At 37.9% G+C, this 24,730-nt stretch overlaps 1 protein-coding gene across 3 annotated transcripts in view; it reads left to right on the forward strand.

The window, feature by feature from the left end:
* The window catches only part of OTUD7A (OTU deubiquitinase 7A), a 402,649-nt gene that overhangs the window by 273,762 nt on the left and 104,157 nt on the right, over positions 1-24,730 (forward strand). For all 3 annotated transcript variants that reach the window (XM_077123999.1, XM_077124000.1, XM_077124001.1), the window contains one exon: positions 9,726-9,908. In XM_077123999.1, coding sequence (XP_076980114.1) covers positions 9,726-9,908 — 183 coding nt within the window. The remainder of the gene's footprint in view (positions 1-9,725; positions 9,909-24,730) is intronic.

Genomic DNA, 24,730 nt, shown 5'->3' on the forward strand with positions numbered 1-24,730 from the left:
CAGACCCTTCCAAAATGAAAATGTTAGAATGGCCATAACCCAAACACCCTTAAAGAAAGGGATGGAAAGATCAAAGATGATGGTAGAGTTATGCAGAAAAGACAGAATTTAACAAATGAATATGAATGCTGAACCATTAAATTGATATCTCTTTTAGTCTTCAGAATCTTTTGCAACTAGAAGTAAAAACCTAAAATAGTGGAATTGGAACCCATGTCAAACTCTGAAATCTGTTCTACAACTAATTGTGGTGCTGTGCTTTGAAATTTATTGCTTTTTTGTATATATGTTATTTTTCACACAAAAAAAAACGTCGATTGTGATGTAAAAAAAAAAAATTTAAGCCTTCTATCTTCCTATATTCTGAAGCAGCTAGAAGGAAAAATCTGAGAGGATCATATGGCAGCCCATGGCAGACTCTGGAATCGGTCCTGTATCTACTGGTTGAAGAGTACTTTGAAAACTATTCCTTCTTCATTTCTTTGCTTTGTATATATGTTATACTATACAATAAAAAAGTTTTTTAAAAAAAAGTGAATTTACTTTTTAAAAAATGTATGGTAGAAGCTGAGGCTAAAGACTCCCACTGACGACATAGTCCCTTCTGCAAACTGTGCTCTTTCTCCATATCCCTGTTTCCTTTCTCTCTGGGTTACCAGCCTTTATCTAGGGAGGCTCAGGGTGAGCCTGTATTTCCTGCACCTTTAGAATTCTTGATGAGCCCTATCCTAACTCTACTTCTTACTATTTTAATGTATCCATTCATATACATATACATATGTAATTTTGCATAAACAAATAATAACATGCATTTATCATTTATTTCTAGAAAAAGTATTTCTTTTTTGCTTGCCTCACCTTACTTCCTCTCTTGCATCCTTGTGGTAGTTTGAAGCCATATTTACCCCAGGAAAGCCAAGTTCTTTTAATTCATTCCTATGGATACAGACCTATTGTGAGTGGGAACTTTATTTCAATTGACGAATGATCCTCTTGTTGGAGTCCTATGTAAAAGGATAAAACACATATAGAATCTAAGAGATGAAAAACTGAGAAACACCCAGAGAGGAAATTTAGAGAAAACTCCACAGACAGAGAAGCCAGAAGCTGAAGCAAGGAAACCCAGGAGAAAAGGACCAGCAGACGTCACATGTGACAGGGGAGCCCATGGTCGCCAGTAACTGATCTTCTGAGAAGGTATCTCATATTGGTGCCTTAACTGGGGCATTTTCACAGTCTTAGAACTGTAAATTTGTAAGCTAATAGATCCCCCTTATTAAAAGCCAGTCCATTTCTGGTATATTGCATTCAGCAGCTTTAGCAAACCAGAACAACCATCTGTCCATATCATCACCAACCCTTAGAAACCCATATTAGCCAACCCACATTAGCAAACATCCTTCCGTATTTCCCTCCAAGCTCAAATAATCACGTGCACATAGATATGTATGTTGTGATGGGTTTGTGACCCCTTGAAGTTCTAACCCCTGGTTCCTTAGAACATGACCTGATTTGGAAACAGGGTCTTCAAAGATGAAATTAGTTAAGATGAGGTCAAACTGGATTTATTAGAGTGGCCCTGATCCAATATGACTGGTGTCCTTATGAAAAGAGGAAATTAGGACACATAAAGAGATACAGAGGAGAAGGCCACGTAATGAAATGAGGCCACGTAATGATTGGAGTGGTGCATCTTCAAGCCAAGAAACGCCTCAAGGATGGCCAACAACCACCAGATGCTGGAAGAGGGAAGGAGGGAATCTCTCCTTCAGGTTTCAGAGAGAACACAGCCCTGCCGACACCTTATTTATTGACTTCGGACCTCTAGAACTGTGAGACATTAAGTATCTGTTGTTTTAAGCACCCAGTTTTGGTGCTTTGTTAGAGCAGCCCTGGGAAAATAAGACATGTGTGCATGTTTGCATGGGTCAGGCCTCTGTCGGGAACACATAAACTACTTCAGGTTGCACGTTGAGAAGGATTTTATCACAGGCATTCGAAGTCTGCACCAAAATGGGAAGCCTTGGAGAAGTGAAGGTCAGGCCAGCTGCTGCTTGTAGCAGGTGACTAAGAAGTCCCAGAGGGGACCACATGGCAGATATTACCACTGGCTCCACAGACGCAGGTGCTTTGCAGGTGCCCTTCCCAAGTCCTTCACAACTGTGACTCCCAAGTGGCACCTCCATCCCCATTGACTGAGGAGGAAAATCCCCAGATACTGGCCAGGTGCTATCCATGTTGCTGCTCTCACTGGCCTCAGAGCACAAGGGCTTTCTTGGCTCCGTCCAAGTCTTGCCCAACTGCTTCTCACTCAGGAAGCTGGGACTCATCCTAAAGGGAATTCATGGGAGTGCCATTCCAGGTGGCCCCCTGTCATACAGAGGAGAATGGAGACAGGGGAGGCAGGGGTTGAGTTTGACAGTGGCTCTCCAGCACTAACTGCCCTCTTTTTCAAAATCATCCATTTGACCCATGTTTAAAGTAGCAGGTAACAGCCATAACATTGTGTGCTGCTAACTCCTTCCTCTCTCATACAACTGAAGATGTAATCACTCTCTTACCAGCGAGGGGGTCCCAGAGTCCCACATGTCATGAAGCTGTCTCTGAGTTTTGTTCACTCTTCATCTGCTTCGCTCATGACCCATCTTTCACAAACAACCCTAACTTAAAGGCAGGCTTAAATACATAATCACTGCTAAGCTGCCACATGCCATATGTCAAGGGAAAGGGAGAAGGACATACATTGGTTAACACACATCGATAGATAAATAACAGAACAAGGAAAAAAATGTGCTTGGTGTCTCTCACATTCTATTCCATGCCCTGTGAGCTATGGTCAATGAGCCTATAGATTCCTTCTTCCCAAGACCTGCCATGCCTTTTTGTCCTCACCTAGCACCCCTCAAGGTGTGATGACAGAGTTTCAAATCTCAGAGTCTCTGTCTCCGCCTTGTGGGCACGTGGGAGAATTGCCCCTCTGGCCATTGGTAGGTAGCGGCCATGTGAAGAGTTCCCAACACGGATTGTGAAAAGAAAGAATGTCACTTCTCAGCCAGAGAACTGGAATATTGGTGCAAGACGTTTTAGGGTTTTGTGTCCCTCTGCCACAGGCACAGGCCATTTTTAAGAACATTGCTTCGTCAGCCTGAATCCTAGAGTGAGAAGGCTTGACAGAAGTTAAACCAAACTACAGCAGGCATGTAGCATGAGCAAAAAGTAAACCTTCATTGTTTTGATCAGTAGGCTTTTGGGGTTCTTTGTTACTATGCATAATCTATTCTGTTATTTCTGGAATTCGACATAATAGTGTATTTCAGTGTATTTATCTTGGCATCTTGTGGTAATTTCAGCTTTTTAAAATATCTGGAGTTTTTTAATTATACAGCTATTCATACCTTTTATGTCTTCATTTGTAAATTTAATCTGTTAGCATTATAAAGTGGCCTTCCTCTTCTTACTTAATGTCTTTGGGCCTGAATTCCACCTTCTCTGATCTCAGATCATGACTTGTTTGTTGTTTTTGATGCGGTGATGGTGGATTTACCTCTTCTTGGTATACATGATATACCATTCATTGTTCAACCCTTTGAGAAGTAATTTTTGTGAAGCATTTTGTTTTAAGTGTCTCCTACAAACAGCAAATAGTTAGTCTTTACTTTTTGAGACATCGTGAAAATCCTTTTCTTTAAATTTTCGAATTAAATCTATTTACATTTATTGCTGTCAAAGATATGTTGGGTCTTAGTTCTGTCATTTTTATATATAATTTTATTTTACATATTAATATTTTCCCTTCACTTTGTTTTTTTTTTGCTTTTATTTTAAAATATTTTCTGGTATTTAGAAAACTATTTTTGTCTAATGCTTACTTTTAAAAATTCTGCCTTTATATGATATCCTATTTCCCTCTTTCTTTCCCTAACTAGAAAGTCAGTTTTCTATTATAAATCAATTTATATCTTCTTCCTGCCCTGCCTGCCTCCTACCATCCAATTTAATCAGTAGCATATCTTTTGCCTTTTTTTAGTGTTTACGTTTATACTGTTATCCCTATATATTTATATTTGGTTTACCCATTTAATATATGATGTTTTCACTCCCATGCATTACAGCTGAGGCAACCTAGAAGCTGATTCTACTTTCTACTTTCTGCCTTCTCCCATTGTTGATCATTATCTCATTTTTACCATTACATTCTCTTTTGTCACTTGTATCATACCTTCTCTTTTTATTAAATTGGCAATTTTAAAAATTTACCATTCACTGATTACCCTTTTGCCAACACCCACCCATCTCTTGTCTGGCTTAAAGGTAATCCTCTGGCAGCCATCTCAAGAAATGTCTATTTGAGCAATCTTTCCCAAGCTCATGTGTGAAATGGCTTTTCTACAATCTTTAACTTGAGGGACTGGCTCAGTGGGTAGACAATCCTTAGCTAACACTTCGTTATTTCTACAAGTATATTGTAGATATGGACCAGTTGTCTTTTGGCATTGAATGTTGCTGTCAGTAAGTATGATGCTAGCTTGATTTTCTTTCTTTTTTGCTTAAATATTCAAATACTCTTTATCTTTAAAACACAATTTTACTAGAATACATCTTGATATTGACCCTACAAAAACAATTTCCTTTTATACCATTTGCTTTAAATATGTAGAATCAAATCTTTATTTCTGAGAACTTTGCTCTTCTAATTACGATTTTTGAATTTTTTTTTTCTTTTCCATATTTTAGATGTTTTATTTGGGGCCCCAATTATATGTATGTTGTATCTTTTTCAGATCTATTATATTCTATGATTTTTCTCTAATCTCTTTATCTTTTTTCATTGTTTTAGTTTCATTTTGTTTACTTTTTTTTTTAATTTTATGTTCCTTACCATGCTATTTGTGGTGTCTGTTCTCTTTTTTGTTTCCTTATAATTTAGTTTTCATTTCTAAAATGACTTTAACTTTTTATTTTATTTTCCTCTGAATTTAGTCATTTCTTATTTCACATCCTCCAGTTATCTGACCTTCTGTTCCATGAGCTCATGTATCTCTGCTTTGTAGTTTTGCTTCTTGCTAAATTAAAGCAGTACATCCCCCTCTGCCAAAATACATATATTAAGTTTAACATGAAATCTACCCCTATTTGCTGTTTCCTTTTAGATGACAAAATCAAATGAATTAGAAGTTCTTAAGCACAAATATTTTGAAGAGTAAACTGTCCTAGGGCATTTGGTGTTTGCCAGGAAATACATGTCTGCTAGAATCCAATAACCTGCTGTCTTGTGATCATCACAAATTGAGGCATAACCTGGAAGAAAAACTTGAATAGGCAATTTCCTTAGGCTCTGAAGTCTTTGGGTTAAGTTTTTCTTTCATGCAATTATATTGTTCTGCTGTTTGGAGGAGATATTGCTGGAAGAAGAAACAGAGTGCACAAATGCAGAAAGGACAACCAGAACACATTTTGAAGATTTCAAGTTGGCTACATGAGAAAAAATGAGTATTTTTAGCTAGATGCACTGCCATCCCAAATAAATCCAGATTTTGTGTAAACAGGGAAGAACAGAAATTAGTCAGCTAGATATTTGGCTTTGATGCTTCAGATGCAGAGTATAACTAGATTTAAGATCCTTCTCATTCGAGATTGACTTAATCTCCAAAAAATTGAGAACAAGAAAGAAGAGCAAAAAAGAAATTCTTAGGGAACCCACGCATTTAAGGACAGGTAAAGGCAGAGTAGCCAGCAAAGGGGACAGAAAAGTGTCCAGACAAGCGGGAGACAGGGTCCATTAAAATGTCTACATCACAGTGAGACATTCTAGTATCCGCTCACAGGCCTGATGGCCCACCTGTGTTTGGGAGATAGTATCATTGGCACCTGAATGAGAATTTCATGCAGGACAGGTAAGTCTGTAGGGAAGACAGTAAGAACCTGTCAGTTAAAAGCACTGACCAGATGGGGATGGGCAGTGAGGGATCCAGGTGAAGAACAGGAAGGCTTATTAGGGAAGGTCATGATGGGTGGATAAGGTGGGACTGGGGTGTGGAGAACAACCAGCAACCAGGAGCTGTGATGCCCAGAGCAAGGTCACATTCAAGGAAACTCTAGCCCCAAAAACTTCTATTTTAATCACAACGGACCTGAATTTGAACCTCAGCACCATCACATCCTAGATGGATTCCAACCACAAGTGATAGAGGTGAGACATAAAAAAGAACGTATAATTCATGTTACTACCTCCGTGTATTAAGTTCTTTCCATGAGCTAAGAACTTTACAAACGTTATCTCATTTACTCCTCATAAGAATTGTCATGAAGTGTTTTTGTTTTATCACAGTTGTACAAAAGGGAAACCAAGGCTTAGCATGGTGAAATGATGTATCCGCTGTTCTAGAATTAGTTAGGAAATGGAGCCAGGGCTCAAAAGCGGTCTTCAAAGCCTGTATGTTTAACTACTCTACTGGACCACCTTTCTTCCTCAAAATGAGGATCCTGGTTTCAGGGGTCACCCAGCCTATGGATTCCATCTGGGCATCCGCTTATTCCACCTTTGTAGTGGCACAGTCCCTGAGACCTTTCTTCCCACCCTGACTTGAGGTGACATCTACTGGGGCTCCCAGTACCTTCAAATGGAAGAGATGAGAAGGAAGCATGAAATGTATGCTGTCTGAACACCAGACCCTGCTCTCTGGCCAGCAGGGACTCACCCCTGTCCCTATCCTCTCTTTCTACAGCCTGCTTGTAAAGCCAGCCTGTCTTAGTTTCCCAGCTGCCATGACAAATATCCCACAATGGGTTGGCTTAACAACAGGATTTATTGGCTCAGGGTTTCAGAGGCTGGAAGGCTGGCTTCCTCCCAGGGCTGGTTGTATTCTGGCCAGCTTGCAATACATGGGTTCCTTGGCTTTATCATACAGCAATGTCCCTCCATTCCCTTCTGGGTTCCTTTGACTCTAGCTTCATTCTCTTCCCCATGGCTTTTCTCTTCATTACAGAATTAAGACTCATCCTCCTTCCATTGGCACATATCTTAACTGAAAATGACATCTTCAAAGGTCCTGTAATGAATGGGTCCACACCCACAGGAATGAATTAAGATTAAGACTGTCTTATTGTTGGGATACATAATTCATCCGACCACACAGCCCATGCCAAGCTAATCACTGTAGCATTTGTAATCTACCCATATGCAAATCACCACGTATATCCCAATTTTCCCAAGGTGCTGTGTTTGGAATTGTGCAGGGCAGGAAGCATATCTTGAGCAGCTCTGGTTCCTTCAATGATCAATGAGTATGTCTGCTTGCCTGTCTTATTTCCATCTCACTCCTGCAGCATCTTGGACCCTTTGACATGCACAGGAGTGAAAAACAAGTCATTGAGACCTTCTTTACAGCCTTACAGGAGAGCAATTGGAAGCTAGACTTTGGTGGCGCTCCTCACCTCCATCTCCATTCTTGTATGGCATTCGCTATGTGCTGCTGGATGAGGCAGAGGTTAGGACAGGTGGCTCACTGGTTAGGGATGCAGTGAAGTTGGTCCATACATGGCAGCAACAGGAGGGGCCAAAGTAGTCATGAGCAAGCCAGGAAGTCAGTAGGGCAAGCAGTTGCTGGGGAAAGAGCAGGATGCCTAGTCCCTGATGGCTGGAGCCATATCCTCTTGTGTGACCTTGGTTGATCCTCTAAGATCCACGTGCACTAGTAACATGCCCTGTTCTATCTTTGGGGCTGCTGCACTGGCCCCCAAAGGGCAGCCGTGATAGCAAGCTCATTCTGGGAACTGTGGACATGGGGGTGCTTGGAGGAGGTCTCTCAAGGGTAAGGGCAGGTTTATTCCATGCCAGAAGAAGCCAGTGGAGGCAGAATGGCCACCCCTGGGGAGCAGTGTCCACCTGGAGCCTGGACTCGGCTTGGCCCAGCCAGGGCCAGGCCCTCAGGAAACAGAGGTCAGTGGAAAGAACCAGATTTACCAAAAGATGGTAAATGCCACAACTGCACCAAGCCTTGTTCTCTGTCTCGGCTGTTACAGGCAGTAGTAATGCCTGCTCACGGGATGATGATGCCACCTGACTGATCTGGCCTGAGGCCCCCAGGTGTTGCTCCAAGGCAGAGGGTTGTTCACATTTCCAGTCCCTGATTCATCGCACAAAGACTATCGGTATAACACCGTATGTCAGTACCGGTATAATGTTTGCACTTTATGATAGGAGCTGGGCTCTTGTCTCCTCGTGCTTCCTCCTTCTCACATTTACCCCCGCTTGGGTCTGTTGCCCATGCTGCAGCACGAGCACCCTTGACGGTGGGGCCACCTTCCTTCGTTACAACTTGAGCCCTAGAATATTAGTGCTCATTTGATAATTGCTACCACCTGGACGCCAGAGTGCCAGACATTGTGGTTTTAGCTCTATTTTGTCAAGTCACTTTTATTAGTCTCATATGAGAATGAAGTGCATTCTTTAATTTCTTCTTCACTCTTGTTCCCTGGCGGTGAGCCTGGCATTTCCGCTGCCCGCCCCGCCCCACCCCCATACCCAACGCCACTTATAATCTCGGGAATATCATGAACGCAAGACCCCTACTTATTATCACCTACAAAAAAAAAAATTGGCCACACCCTGTTATTTTTCTGTTGTGGGTCCCAGACTGTTTGAGTTTGATATTTTTCTTACCCACTGAGATGGGGCAAAACTGCTTCTATTATGCCTTTGTTATATGACAGAGGGAAAGGTGATTGAATTGTAAATTTTACTTGACTTATGATTGCTATCACTAAGTCTGCAGTAGAGAAAAAAAGCAGAAAACCTTCATTTTATACATGTAAAACCTCACTCTAATGTATACACAACAATATTCAGCATACTATTTGTTGATATAATTAATACCTGCAACTCAAACATAACCAGATATGTTTAAAGTTAAAGTTAACCTTTTACTTCTCTGTTTTCCAACAGTATTATGGTGTCTAATTGAGTCACATGTCATGTGTGACACCTCTCTTCATTCATTGGGGGACCCACAAACTCTCAGAGCCAGACAGAGTCACAGCCTCTTCCTCCACCATGTTCCAGTGCCCCCATGCCCATAAAAGTTCCTCCTAGTGCTGGGAAGGGCCTGCTCTGATTGCAGCATCCATCCCCACGGTGGGAATCCTGTCACTTGCTCCAGGCCCCCGAGTCCTGCCTTGCATTTCACAGGTTCTCACCCCCCTGAACTTGAAAACCCACCTCCTACTAACACTCCCAAGCAGAAGGGTCTCTCCCAATCTTCTGGTTTTTCTTTTAAAGAAAAAATAAACTCTGAGCAAAACGCAAAGAAATCTTGGGAATTTTTTTTCTTCTTTTAATTCTTTTACTTTATTTTTGCTCCCTGAACTCAGAAAGAAAGCGCTATATCTTGATTTTCAAAAGGTGATATGATAGATAAGGATGTGATGTTTTGAACACTAGCAGAAATGGGATGTGTGTGTGTGTGTGTGTGTGTGTGAGAGAGAGAGAGAGAGAGAGAGAGAGAAAGAGACTCTAAAAGCTATCAGATCAGAGTCACATACCTCATATGGACATCCATGTCATTGTGAAATTCTACTTCCAGAGATGCACCAAAGCCGTTTCCTGAACTCTGGTGGCTGTTCATCATTAAACAAGCCAATGGGGCCCTCTTTTTGCCTGGCACCTTCTGCCATGATCCTCTTATGAATGCATTAACATTGCATCTCTTGTCATGTCTCATCAACAGGCAAGAACTGGGACCTCACAGCAGCTCTGAGTGACTATGAGGAGCTCCGACAGGTGCACACAGCCAACCTGCCACAGGTGTTCAATGAAGGGAGGTGCCCAAGGCCACCGGCGCGTGAAGCGGCCCAGTCCGGACACAAGGCGGAACGACCCTGTCTGCAGAGACAGGACGACATCGCCCAAGGTACTGGCCCAGGGGCTGCACCGCGTAGGTTCCATGGTGTTGGGTGGTGCAAAGAATGAAAAGCTGCAGACTGGTCAGACTCTCAGTGCACGCTCCTCACACCAAGGGCGGGATCCATTGCAGGCTCCATTCGTGACTCTTGACTCTGCCTCAGAAAAGCAGGGAAATGGGTCCACAAAGAAGACCCCAACCCTTGATGTGATTAGTTAACTCCTAACTCCAACTTGGACTCCTCCAAGAGCCCTGAACCTCCCAAGTACCCTGGTTTTAAATCGGTTCAGCATCACATTCATGGGCTCGCATGCTCCAATTCCCCAGTAAGATAGACATATTATGACAGAGGAAATAACCCAAATGTATGTAAAGAAAACTTAAAATGTTTCTTCTCTATCTCACAGAAGTAATAACCAGGGACAATGTCCTAATCTGTCCCCTGCCCCTCTAGCTATGCTTGTGCAAAATACAGAGCGCAGAGCCCAAATGCACACCATACTTGGCAATGTGCTTGTTTCATTGACCTGATCATGATTATCCTCCCATCTTAAGTACATAAATATTTAATATATTCTCTCAATAACTACCTATTATCAAATAGGTAGTTAAAGGTGTTCTATTTTGGGGGGAGTTGTTGCTGTTTGTTGTTTTGTTTTGCTGCTATATACTATGCTCAGAGTAGCATTTGTGAAGCAGATTTGCTGTGTCAATGGGTGTATTTTTTACTTAATAAGTTTAATATCACTTTCCCAAACACATTTCTGTTCACCATGGTGCAAATGGGCCTGTCCCTTCATTCTGGCCAGCACTAGATGTTATCCCTGTGGTTTTACAATGAAATATGGTGTCTCATTCAAATTTTCTTTTCATTTCTGTGTTAGCTATTTGGATTTCTGCTTCTGAGTATACCAGTTCACATCCTTTGTCCATTTTTCTATTGATTTGTGTGCCTTTTCTTTTTCATTTTTTAGCAGCTCTTTGAAATTAAGACCTTTATATGTATTCCCCACTATATAAGTTGCCTTCCGACTTTGTCAGAAAATACAGAATATTTTGTCCTGTGATATATTTTAATTGCTAGGTGGACATGGCTAGTGAGCTTCCTTTCTTGTTTTAGAAGTTCTCCTGGATTACAGAGTAAACTAAGTTGTGCTCAGCAACTGAGGGGTTATTCCATTTTGATTTGACTTTTTAATACAAAATAAAATTTTGCTTTGCCATTCCATCATTTTATTTTCTGATTCTTTTGGTTAATTTTGCTGTTCTTTTTCTGTTTTCTTATTTTGAATTATCAGTTTGTATAGTTTGTGTTTCTCATTAATAAAAATATTTAAGGCTATAAATTTTTTCTCAGTTATCTCTTTATCTCATGGTTTTCCTCTTCATTAAATTCTGTCTTTATTTATTTCAGTTCTTATTTCTTCTCTGATTCTTGGCTTTTCAAAGAATGCTTGTTGTTTATTAAGATTTTCAAACTATTGGGACACAATGTATCTTTGATTTCTAGCTTTAAAGAACTATAGTAAGATAATTTGGCCCATAAATTCTCAAATTTATGGAATTTGTTCAATATCTCTTGGTAGTCGAATATATTACTAACATTCCTAAGTATTCTATTCAAAAATCCATTCCCTCATGGTCCTTTAGTGAATGATTATATATTCAGCCATCCTAGAATGCTAAAAATTAAAATGTTTAAATACATACTATTGAAAGTAGAAACAAAAATATCAAGTGTGTAGGACTAAATCATACCAAAATATTTGCAAGACCTCTATAAAATTTTAAGGAGAAATTAAAGAATGCTTAGATAATTGGAGAGATATGCCATGTTCATAAATTGTAAGAGTCTATATTTAGATTTTTCCCACTTGAAAATATTTATTCAATGAAATCCTAATCAATTTTTTGAGGAATGGGAGAGAATGAAAACTAATTATATTTGCATATGCATTTTAGAAAAGGTCACAGATATTTAAGACTCTTGAGGGAAGAACAAGATAAAAAAACTTGCTCTCCAGATGCCAATATTTAAGTTATATTAATACAGTCTGGTACTGGAGAAGTAAAGACACTAGACTAATGGAATGACATTAAGATTAAGAAACAGACACACACATATAAGGATATTTGATTTATGACAAAGGCGGTCTGGCTGAGCAGTGAGGAAAGGTTGGTCTTTGTAATAATTTAGTACGTGGACAACTGGATGTCCACATGGGGAAAAATAAAATTGGATTCTTGTCTTACAGCCATCCACAAAAATTAATTCCAGGTGGATCATAGATCTAAATTTGAAAAATAAAGCAATAAGGCTTTCTGAGTGATAATATGAGAAAATCATTATAATCTCAGGATAGGAAAATATTTTTTAAAATAAGTTACAAGAAATTAACCTTAAACAAAAATTTTGATAAATTGGACTGTGGCAGCTTCTTATCAGTAAGATTTCTATGCTTTGAAATCATGAGAGAATTCCACATGATTCCATACTTGGATAAATTTTGTAAATTCTTCCTTAGGACTACTTCTCCTGCCCTATTCAAGCATCCCACTTTCTGTAAATTAAAAATTTTTTTCAATTAAAAATTTGTTTCTTTATGTAAATATCAAAACCTTATAACATTAAAAAAAATTGGACTGTGTCATTCATCAAAATTTTACCATATTGTTCATCAAACTTTGACTTCATAAACAATGGCTTTGACAACTGATCAACAGTGACTATCTAGTTCATTAGAAGACACCAGTATGAGAGTGAAAAAAATGGGAGAATACATTTGTAAAGCGTATTTTGGACAAAAGGCTTATGCTCTGAATATATTAAAAAGTACTCTAAATCAGTAGAAAAAATGGGCAGGAAACTTGGCAGGCACTTTTAAAAAGAGAAAATCCAAATGGTCAATAAATATATGAAAAGAAGCTCAACCTCCGTAATAATCAGGAAAATGCAAATTAAACCCAGAATGAGATACAATTACACTTAGAAGTTTGAGCAATAGTTCTGAAGTCTGATAATGCCCCAAATTATCAAAGATGACTGGGAATTGGGTTTGCTGTATAGAATCCAAGGGGCGGGAGTCAGTGATTGATACTTAAGTTCCAGTGGCATTTTGAGAACATACCCAGCCCATGCAATTCCTAAGAATTTAATGATTTTAGTTTAACTGTTTGTGCAGGGAGCTTGTAATACTAGAGGCTCTCATTTTTTGAGTTGGGTTAGTATTTATATTCAGACAGGAAAGACATCACTACTTCAACCCAGTGGTCATTTCTGTACAATCCCAATTCTTTTGGCCTTGACTTCCATTTGCCTCATATTAATATTTTCATTATTTTATTTTGATTAAATTTGCCTAGACTATCCTTCAAATTTATTTTCCAAAAAACATACCTAATTTTATTCCTTCCATTTTATTTTATGGCCACACCTTACTGTTATTTCCTGTTTTTGATTCTCTAAACTTTTCCTGGCTTGATTAAGTTTCTGTTCATTTCTTTATTACCTTTCATCCTGTATTAATTTGGAATATTTACTTTACTGCTCAGTTTTATTAATAACTATTTTTGTCTTTATATTTTATTATTAATATACCATTTGTAAAATGTAACTATATCATCCTTCATTTTACTTGCTTACCACCCTTTCTGTTCCTTCTCCTTCCCTTCTTCCCTCCCTCCTCACAAACATACACATACACACACACACACACACACACACACACACACACACGCACACATGAAAATGTTATCAGGTTTTTGTACTTACTAATGACTCAAAAAACCTCTTAATCTAAAGACTCAATTCTATCTCCAGCTCAGGAAAAATTGTTCTAATAATTCATGAATTATTGCTTCTCCATCTTTCTCCTTTCTCTCCTTCTGTCATTGTGCTCACTGTGACAGTTTGAGGCAGGGCTTTCAAGTCTCTTATCTTTCCCTCACGGTTTCCAACTCTTTCTTTTTCACTTTGTTATGCACCATTTCTTTACCACTATTTTGATTGTGTTCAAATAATTTTTCTTTTTTACCTCAGATGCATAGAATTGAATTAATCCAATAACTCATTTCGTGTCTGACATCATTATTCATTCAACACGCCAATTTTGAATTACTTCATTTTATCAATTTTCCCTAAATTTTTCATCCCACTGACCTTGTTGTCTGTATTATGTCCTTCTATCTTACTCTTTCGTGTTTCCTTTATTAGTTAATTTTAAGTTGGTTAATTAAAACATTAGTTCATTTGTCTTCAGTTTTTCTTGTTTTGCTAAAAAAAAATCTGCCATAAATTTGTATCAAATTCCTGCTTTATCTTGATTTTAACATATTATACTGTTTTAGTATTGTTCCTCTGTAAATAATTTATCATTTCCCTTATGATTTTTCTCCTTAGCCCAAGGTACATTTACAATCGTGCATTTTTCAGTTACCAGACATATGGGTCATTTAAAAAGTACCCTTGTTGCCTTCTAATTTATTTCCTTATGGTTAAAATCAGTTTAAATTTTATAGATTCTTGGGAATTTATTATCTCCCTTTATGACTGTGCTGGTTTGAAAGGATGTATGTCCCCTAGAAAAGCCATGTTTTAGTCTAGATCCCATTTCATAAAGGCAGAATAATCCCTATTCAATACTGTATGTTTGAAACTGTAATTAGATCATCTCCCTGGAGATGTATCCCAATCAAGAGTGATTGTTAAACTGGATTAGGGGAGATGTGTCTCTACCCATTTGTGTGGGTCTTGATTCGTTTCTGAAGTCCTATAAAAGAGGAAACATTTGGAGAATAGGAGATTCAGAGAGAGCAGAGCAGGATGGCATAGCCACAAGATGCAGAGTCCATTAGCCAGCGACCTTTGGAGATGAAGAAGGAAAATGCCTCTCGGGGAGCTTCACGAAACAGGAAGCCAGGAGAAGCTAGCAGATGATGCCATGTTCGCCATGTGCCCTTCCACATGAGAGAGAAACTCTGGTTATGTTTACCATGTGCCCTTCCACTTGAGAGAGAAACCCTGAAGGTTCAGCCTTCTTGAACCAAGGTATCTTTCCCTGGATGCCTTTGATTGGACATTTCTATAGCCTTGTTTTAATTGGGACATTTTCTTGGCCTTAGAACTGTAAACTAGCAACTTATTTAATTTCCCTTTTTAAAAGCCTTTCTGTTTCTGGTATATTGCATTCCAGCACCTAGCAAGCTAGAACAATGACCTAACATATGGGTAATTTTGGCAAAAGTTCCATGTGTACTGAAATATGACCCATGTGTGATGAACAAAAATTTTCTTTGTTTCTATTAGCTCAACCTGATTATTCAAGCTGTATTTGAACCTATATCTTGAATGTTTTTGTCTATTTCTTCTATCTACTTTCTAGGAAAGTCACAATTCAGTTAGAAATTTTAATATGAATTATCTACTTCTCTTAGTTTCATCCTTTTGGCTATATTTGTTTTGAGGCTTTATTAGTAGGCTCATATATTCATGACTGTCAGGTCATCTTACTCCACTGTTCTTTTTTGGGGGGTGGTGCATGGTCCGGGAATCAAACCTGAGTCTCCAGCATGAAAGGCAAGCATTCTACCACTGAATTGTCTGTGCATCCTTTACTATTCTTTTTTTTACCAATATATAGAATATCTTTGTCTCTGTTTTACTTACTGTTAAACTACTACCCTGACTTTTTATTCATTCATATTTCCTTGAAATAACATTTTTAATTTTTTTATTAGAGCAGTTGTAGGTGTGTAGGAACACCTTGCAGAAAGTAAACAGTTCGCATATACTCTTCTCTCACACACACAGTTTTCTCTGTTATATAATACATTTTGCATTAGTGTAGTACCTTTACTACAAATGATGAAGCAATATTGATCTAATTATATTAACCATAGTCCATTGTTTACATTGCGGGCACTCTGTGTGTTGTACAGTTAAGTTTTATTTTTATTTGGTAACATATATACAAGTAAACTTTCCCATTTTTAAACATTTTTAATGTGAAATATAACATATATAAAAAGTGATACATTTCAAACTACATTTTAATGGGTAATTTTAGAACAAATTTCAAAGTATGGTATGGGTTATAGTTTCACCATTTCAGGTGTTTCCTTCTAGCTGCTCTAGGATGCTGGAGACTAAGAAGAAATATCAATATAATGATTCATCAAAATACTCATTTGCTAAATCCTAACTTCTCTGATACAGCTCCTTCTCCTCTGATCCTTCTCCCACCCTTTAGGGATATTTGGCCGTAGCCATTCTAACTTCTTCATGTTAAAAAGGGTTGTCAACATCATGGAGTAGGGGAATCCAACTGGTTGATGATCTTGGAGAGACCAGTAACTCTGGGTTTCAGCCTTTATCTGGCCTAGGAACCATTTAAAGTCTTTAGGTTTCTGAAAAATGAACTTAGTAAGTGAAAATTTTATAGCATCTCAGTAAAGCCCTGGGCATTCTGTAGAGTTTAAAGGAATACTGTTGGTTGGGGCTTGGCATACCATGGCAATTAGCAGTGAAGCTTGCATCAGAGTAACCTACAGACTAACCTCTTGATTCTATTTGAAAATTCTTAGCCACTGATACCTTATTTTGTTAATTTCTTTTCCCCCTTTTGGTCAGTTAGGCATTGTCGATCCCACAGTGCCAGGACCAAGCTTATCCCTGGGAGACATGTCCCACATTGTCAGGGAGACTTACATCCCTGGATGTCATGTCCCAGGTAGGGAGCAGGGTAATGATTTTACCTGCAGAGTTGGGCTTAGAGAGAGGCCACACATCTGAACAACAAAAGAGGTTTTCTGGGAGTAACTCTTAGGCCTAATTGTAGGTAGGCTTAGCTTCTCTGTTACAGAAATAAGTTTCATAAGAGGATGCCTCAAGATCAAGGCCTTTGCCTATTAACTTGAAAGTCCCTAATGTTTGAAAGAATATCAGAGATTTCCCAGGTGAGAAAACTTAATTGTTCCATGTTTTTTCTCCTTTCCTTTGAGGAATTTTGATAATACCTTTTAATTATCTTCCCAGGATACTCTTGAATATATCCAGGTATTCCATTAAGCTATCCAGAATTGCAAGACGTTGTTCCCAATTCTAGACTCCATGTGCTTAGGTTGTTTAACTGGCTGGCCAGACAGGGTAAGTTAGATTGTCTGCTACAGAAAATTTAGGTTTTAGACAAAATAAACCTTTCTTCCTTTGGTCTCATACAGTGGGTAAAGTTATACAATACAGACATATTATTCTTTTTTACCTTAGTCCCAACCGGATCAGCTTTGTTCTTATCTCTAATTAAAGCCTGATTTCTTTTTTTGGCTTAACTAGTTGCTGTATTTTGGAATGCTGATTTTCAGAAATCCAGCCCTAAATCTTAGATGTCACCCAAAGTTCCAGGAAAATACCAAGTTATACACATATAGCACAGCATCTCAGAATTTAGAAATAACACATAAAGCTCAGAAATAACTGTGACTGCTGTAAGAGGTTGCAATTTAGTCTCCAATTTTCTTATAAATATTTTCTAAAATAAACCATACAATAGTCATCCTTCTGTTTGTGGCTTGTTTTGCTCAACATAATGTCATCTGATATATTCATCTCATTGCATACCTCATGACTTCATTCCTTTCTGTAGCCACACAACATTCCATCACATGCATACACCACACAACATTCCATCACATGCATACACCACACAACATTCCATCACATGCATACACCACACAACATTCCATCACATGCATACACCACACAACATTCCATCACATGCATACACCACACGTTGCCTTTCTGCATTTCAGTCGATGTACTCTTCGGCCACCTCCATCTGTTGTGTGTCATGATTAATGCTGCCATAAACAACAGTGTGAAAATGTCTATTTGAGCCCCTGCTTTCAGATTTTTCGAGTATATTCCCAGTAATGGTATTGCCTAAGCATATGGTGACTCCATACTCAACCTCCTGTGGAGCCACTGCATTATCCTCCAGAGGGGCTGCCCCATTGTGCTGGCCCACCAACACTGCATAGCTAAACCTCTCTCTCCACATTTTCTCTAGCACTTGAATCTTTCTGTTTATTTATTTTGAATCTGCAGATTGTGTTGAGATATATTCATATGGCATATATTCTATCCAAAATAAGCAGTCAATCCTCACTTAGTTGTGCAATCATCATTATTCTCAATTTTAGACAATTTTCATTGCTCCAAAGAGAAAAAAATAACAGACAGACCCACACCAAAGAGAAAATCCCAAACTCCCCTTAACTCTTGTACCCCCCAATTATTTACCTCTAGTATTGTTGTGATACTAGTGATATATTCCTGTTAAATATACACCATAGTATGCAATAAGTAATTTTTCCCATATACCCTTCTATTATTAACTTTATACAGTATCATAATTTTGAAGTAGTTCATGCAAGAACTTATTTATATTTGTAGTGTTAATTGGTGAGCTACATAGCTCTACACAACTCCTTTCAGCAATATTCACCTTCAACATGACACTATTACTTTTAAACCCACAAATGAGCTACTGTCACCTCTATCCATTGTGATACTTTTAAGTTCAGTCTCATTAACTAGTTTATACATATTAGGTAATCATCCTCCCTCTCTAGCCCCTATCTCTAGGTCTCCTATATTCTGCATTTTAAGTCTCTGAGTTTACATTTTCAAGGGGGTTATTACTAGTGAAATCATGCAGTGTCTGTTCTTTTGTGTCTGGCTCATTTCACTCAGCATGATGTCCTCAAGATTCCTCCATGTTGTCATATGCTTCAGGACTTCATTTCTTCTTACTGCTGCATAAAATTCCGTCATATGTGTATACCACAATTTATTTATCCACTTGTTTATTAATGAGCACTTGGGTTGTTTCCATCATTTGGCAGCTGCGATTAGTGCTGCATGAACATCAGTGTGCAAATATCTGTTTATGACACTGCTTTCAGCTCTTCTGGGTATATACCAAATAGTGCTAATGCCAGATCATAGGGCAATGTAATATTTAGGTTTCTAAGAAACCTCCAAAGCGTCTTTAACAGTGACTGTACTATTATATATTCCCACCAGCAATGCGTAAGTATTATGATTTCTCCACATCCTCTCCAACATTTGTAGTTTCCTATCTGTTTAGTGGCAGCCATTCTTTTAGGTGTGAGATGATATTTCGTGTGGTTTTGACTTGCATTTCTTTTAGAGCTAATGAAGAAGAGCATCTTTTCTTGTACTTTTTAGCCATTTGTATTTCCTCTTGAGGAAGATATCTATTCATATATTTTGCCCATCTTATAATTGAGAAAAATGTCTATTCATATCTTTTGCTCATCTTATAATTGACTTGTTTGTTCTTTTGTTGTTGAGTTGTATGGTTTCTTTATATATACTGGATATTAAATTCTTATCAGATGGGTGGGCGTTGGTGGTGCAGTGGCAGAGCTCTTGCCTGCCATGCCAGAGACCTGAGTTCAATTCCCAGTGCCTGCCCATGCAAAGAAAAAAAATTATTATCAGATATATGGTTTCCATATATTTTCTCCCACTGAGTTGGTTGCTTCTTCACCTTTTTGACAAAGTCCTTTAAAGCACAGAGCATTTGATTTTGAGGAGTTCTCATTTATCTATTTTTTCTTTCATTGCTTGTGCTTTGAGTAAGAAGCTATTAGGTAGGCCTTCATGATGTTTCCCTATATTTTCTTCTAGAAGTTTTATGGTACTGGCTCTTATATTTAGGTCTTTGATCCATTTTAAGTTAATTTTTATAGGGTGTGAAGTAGGGATCCTCTTTCATCCTTTGACTTCGGATATCCAATTCTCCCAGCACCACTTATTGAAAAGACTATTCTGTCCTAGTTCAGTGGATTTGGGGGCCTTGTTGAAGAGCAATTGACCATAAATTTGGAGAGCTATTTTCAAACTTTCAATTTGATTCCATTGATCAATGTGTCTGTCTTTGTTCCAATATTATGCTGTTTTGACCACTGTGGCTTTATAATAAGCTTTGAAATCAAAAAGTAAAAGTCCTCCCACTTCATTCTTCTATTTTAGTATGTTTTTGGAAATTCAGGGTCCCTTTCCCTTCCAAATAAATTTGATAACTAGCTTTTCCAAGTCTTCAAAGTAGGTTGTTGGAATTTTTATTGATATTACATTGACTCTGTAGACCAATTTGTGTAGAATTGACATCTTAATGATATTTATCCTTCCTATCCATAAACATGAAATGTCTTTCCACCTATTTAGATCTTTGATTTCTTTAACAATGTTTTGCAGTTTTCTATGTACAGGTCCTTTACTTCCCTGGTTAAGTTTATTCCTAGATACTTGATTATTTTAGTTGCTATTTTGAATGGAATTTTTTTCTTGTCTCCTCAGGTAGGTCATTACTTGAGTATAGAAACATAACTTATTTTTTTGCATTAATCTTGTATCCCAGCACTTTGCTGAATGTCTTTATTAGCTCAAGTAGCTTTTTGTCATAAACTTCTCAAGATTTTTCAAGTTTAGGATCATGTCATCTGCAAATAATGAAAGTTTTACTACTTCCTTTCTAATTTGGATACCTTTTATTTCTTTTTCTTGCCTAATTATTGTAGCTAGAACTTCTAGCACAATGTTGACTAATAATGGTGGCATCCTTTTCTCGTCAGTCTCAGGGGAAATGCTTTTGGTCTCTCACTGTTGAATATGATGCTGGCTGTGGGTTTTTCATATACACCATTTATCATATTGAGTAAGTTTCCTTTGGTTCCTACCTTTTGAAGTGTTTTTATTAGAAAAGAATGCTGAATTTTGTCAAATGCTTTTTCAGCGTCAATCGAGATAATCATATGATTTTTCCCTTTTAACTTGTTAATATGTTGTACTACACTGATTGATTTCTTGTCTTGAACTTCCCTTGCATGCCTGGAATAAACCCCCACTTGATCATGGTGTATAATGTTTTTAATGTGCCATGGATTCTATTTGCAGATATTTTGTAGAGAATTTTTGCATATAGGAAGATTGGCCTGTAGTTTTCCTTTCTTGTAGTATCTTTATCTGGTTTTGGTATTAGAGTGATGTTAGCTTCAAAAATGAATTATGTAGTGTTCATTTTTCCTCAAATTTTTGGAAGAGTTTGAGCAGGGATGGTATTAGCTCTATTTTTGGAATATTTTGTAAAATTCCCCTGTGAAGCCATCTGGCCCTGGGCTTTTCTTTGCAGAAGATTTTTGATGACTGATTGAATCTCTTTACTAATTGGTTTATTGAGGTCTTCTGTTTCTTTTCAAGTCAGTGTAGGTTGCTCATGTGTTTCTAGGAATTTTTCCATTTCGACTAAGTTGTCTGGTTTGTTGGCATTGTTGTTCACAGTATCTTCTTAAGATTTTTTTTTTCTTATTTCTTCAAGATCCATAGTAATGACCCCCTCTCATTTCTGATTTTATTTATTTGTATCCTCTCTCTTTTTTTCCTTGTCAGCCTAGCTAGGTGTCCATTGATTTTATTGATTTTTTCAAAGAAACAACTTTTGGTTTTATTGATTCTATTTTTTTTTTGTTCCCCAATTCATTTATTTCTACATTAATTTTTGTTATTTCTCTTCTTCTGTTTGCTTTGTGTTGGTTTGCTGTTCTTTCTCTAGGTCCTCTGGGTGAGCAGTTAAGTCCTCTACTTTTGCTCTTTCTTCTTTTTTAATAAAAACATTTAGAGCAATAAATTTCCCTCTCAACACTGCCATAATTTCCGGCATTATTTTCTCATTTTTCATTCTCTTCCAGATATTTACCAATTTCTCTTGCAATTTCATCTTTAACCCACTGATTGTTTAAGAGTGTGTTATTTAATCTCCATATATTTGTGCAAGTTCTGGTTCTTTGGTGGTTACTGATTTCCAGGTCCATTCTATTATGGTCAGAGAAAGTGCTTGGAATAATTTCAATCTTTTTAAATTTGTTAAGACCTGTTTTGTGCCCCAGAATATGATCTATCGTGGAGAATGGTCCATGAGCATTAGAATATAATGTATATCCTGATGTTTGGGGGTGTGTTTCAGTTTGCTAATGCTGCCAGAATGCAATATACCAGAAATGGATAGGCTTTTATAAGGGGCTTTACTAGGTACATATTTACAATTCTAAGGCCCTGAAAATGTCTAAATTAAGGCATCAACAAGAAGATGCATTCCTGGAGGACAGGTAGCACCTGAATTCCTCTGTCAGCTGGAAACCATGTGGTGATATCTGCTGGCACTTTGCTCATGGATTTCATTGCTTTCAGCTCCTGGTCCCAGTGGCCTCATTACTGAGCTTCTTCTGTCTGTCTCCAAGCATTTGACCTCTGTTCTTTCTGTGTCAGCTCTTTTGAGGACACAGAGTCCCTAAAAGTAAACTAATTAAGATCCATCTTGAATGGGTAGGTCACATCTCCATCTAATCCAGAGGTCACATTCACCATTGTGTGGGTTACATCTCCATGGAAACAATTTAATCAAAAGGTCCCACCCTACATAGTGCATATCCTAATTTAGGTTGTATGGTCAGTTAAGTTGAACACCATAAGTACATGGAATCTTGAATAGGGCATGAGACTTTTTTGGTTTGTCCAGGTTAGTATGATGTTCCAGTATATTCCAGAGTAATTTAGACAGTGAATAAAGAAGTATTTATAAGGTCCCCCTGGGGCACTGGGGACAAAGGAGGAAATAGTCATCTTCCCCATGTGGAGAATTTCTGATATTCTCACAAGCAGTGGAGACAACCAAATCAATAGGCTGAGCCCTTGATCTTGGGGTTCGCCCATATGGAATTTATTCCTGCAAAAGATAGGCTAAGCCTACTTAAAATTAGGCCTAAAAGTCACCCCCAGAGAACCTCTTTTGTTGCTCAGATGTGGCCTCTCTCTCTAAGCTGTTTCAGCAAGTATACTCACTGCTCTCCCCCATTACATGGGATATGATTCCCAGGGATGTAAATCTCCCTGACAATGTAGGACAGAACTCCCAGGATGATCTGGGGACCTGGCATCAAGGGATTGAAAAAGCCTTCCTGACCAAAAGGGGGTGGAGTGGCTACATGGCAAGAGGGAAGTACCTGAAGCTGTTGAGCTATTTTTCTGTAGCCTTGATTCTTGAAGATGATTGAATAACGATATAGCTTTTACAATGTGACTGTGTGATTATGAAAACCTTGTGTCTGATGCTCCTCTTATCTAGGGTATGGGCAGATGAGTAAAAAATATGGATAAAAAATAAACAAATAATAGAGGGGACAAAGGTTAAAATGAATTGGGTAGACAGAGATGCTAGTGGTCGGTGAGAGGCAGGGGTAAGGAGCATGGTATGTATGAGTTTTTTTCTTTTTTCTTTTTATTTCTTTTTCTGGAATGATGCAAATGTTCCAAAGAATAATCATCGTAATGAATACATAGTTCTGTGATGCTTTTGTGAGCCACTGATTGTACACCACGTATGGAATGTTTGTGTGATAAGACTTATCAATAAAAATATTTTTTAAAAAAGAGGTCCAACCCTACACTATTGGATTAGAACTAAAATAACTTGGCTGCCTCCACAAGATTGGATTAGAATTAAAAGAACATGGCTTTTCTGTTAAAAGTTTTAAAACATGGCTTTTCTGGGGTATATAACAGTTTCAAACTAGCACAGAGTGCAACAGTCTGTATATGTCTATTAGATCTAGTTCATTTATTTCATTTTTATATTCTCTATTTCCTTTTTGATCCTCTGTTTGGTTGTTCTATCTATAGGTAAGAGTGGTGTATTGAAGTCTCCCACTCTTATTGTTGAAACATCTATTGCTACCTTCAGTTTTGCCAATGTTTATCTCGCATACTTAGGAGCTCCTTAATTAGGTGCATAACATATATGATTTTATTTCTTCATAGTGAATTATTCCTTTTATTAATGTATTGTCTTTCTATTTCTCTTATGACATTCTTGCATTTAAAGTCTATTTTTTCTGATATTAGTATAGCTAATCCTGCATTCTTTTGGTTACAGCTTGCATAGAATATATTTGTGCACCCTTCTGCTTTCAATCTATTTGTATCCTTGTGTCTAAGATGAGTCTCCTGTAAACAGTATATAGATGGCTCATATTTTTTTATCCCTTCTGCCAATATGTATCTATTAATTGGTGAGTTTCGTCCATTAACATTCAAAGTTATTACTGCAAAGGCGGTTATTGAATCTAACATCTTATCCTTTGGTTTTTATTTTTCCTTCTCTTTCTTTTTATCCTTTAAATTACCCTTACTAATACTCTTCAATTCTGTGACCTCCTCCAGATCTCTCTCTCCTGTTTTTTTTTTTTTTCAGCCGACAGAACTCCCTTTAATATTTCTGGAAGGGCTGGTCTTTTGTTAGAAAATTCTCTCAGCATTTGTTTGTCTGTGAAAATTTTAATCTCTCCCTAACTTTTTTTTTAACGTGGGCTGGAACCGGGAATCAAACCCAGGTCTCTGGCATGGCAGGCAAGAACTCTGTCTGCTGAGCTACCACTTTTGATGGACAGCTTTGCTGGATAAAGAATTCTTGGCTGGAAATTTTTGTTTTTCTGAATCTTAAATATATCATACCACTGCTTTCTTGCTGCATGGTGCCTGTTAAGTAGTCCAAACTTCATCTTATGTGGTTTCCCTTGTATGCAGTGAATCGCTTTTCTCTTGCTGCTTTCAGAACTTTCTACTTCTCTTCAGCATTTGATAGCCTGATTAATATGTGTCTTGGAGTGGTTCTATTTGAATTTATTCTGCTTAGAGTTAGTTTGACTTCTTTGATTTGCATATTTATGTCTTTTATAAAGGTTGGGAAGTTTTC

Source organism: Tamandua tetradactyla, chromosome 12, assembly GCF_023851605.1.
Source record: "Tamandua tetradactyla isolate mTamTet1 chromosome 12, mTamTet1.pri, whole genome shotgun sequence".
Classification (NCBI taxonomy): Eukaryota; Metazoa; Chordata; class Mammalia; order Pilosa; family Myrmecophagidae; genus Tamandua; species Tamandua tetradactyla.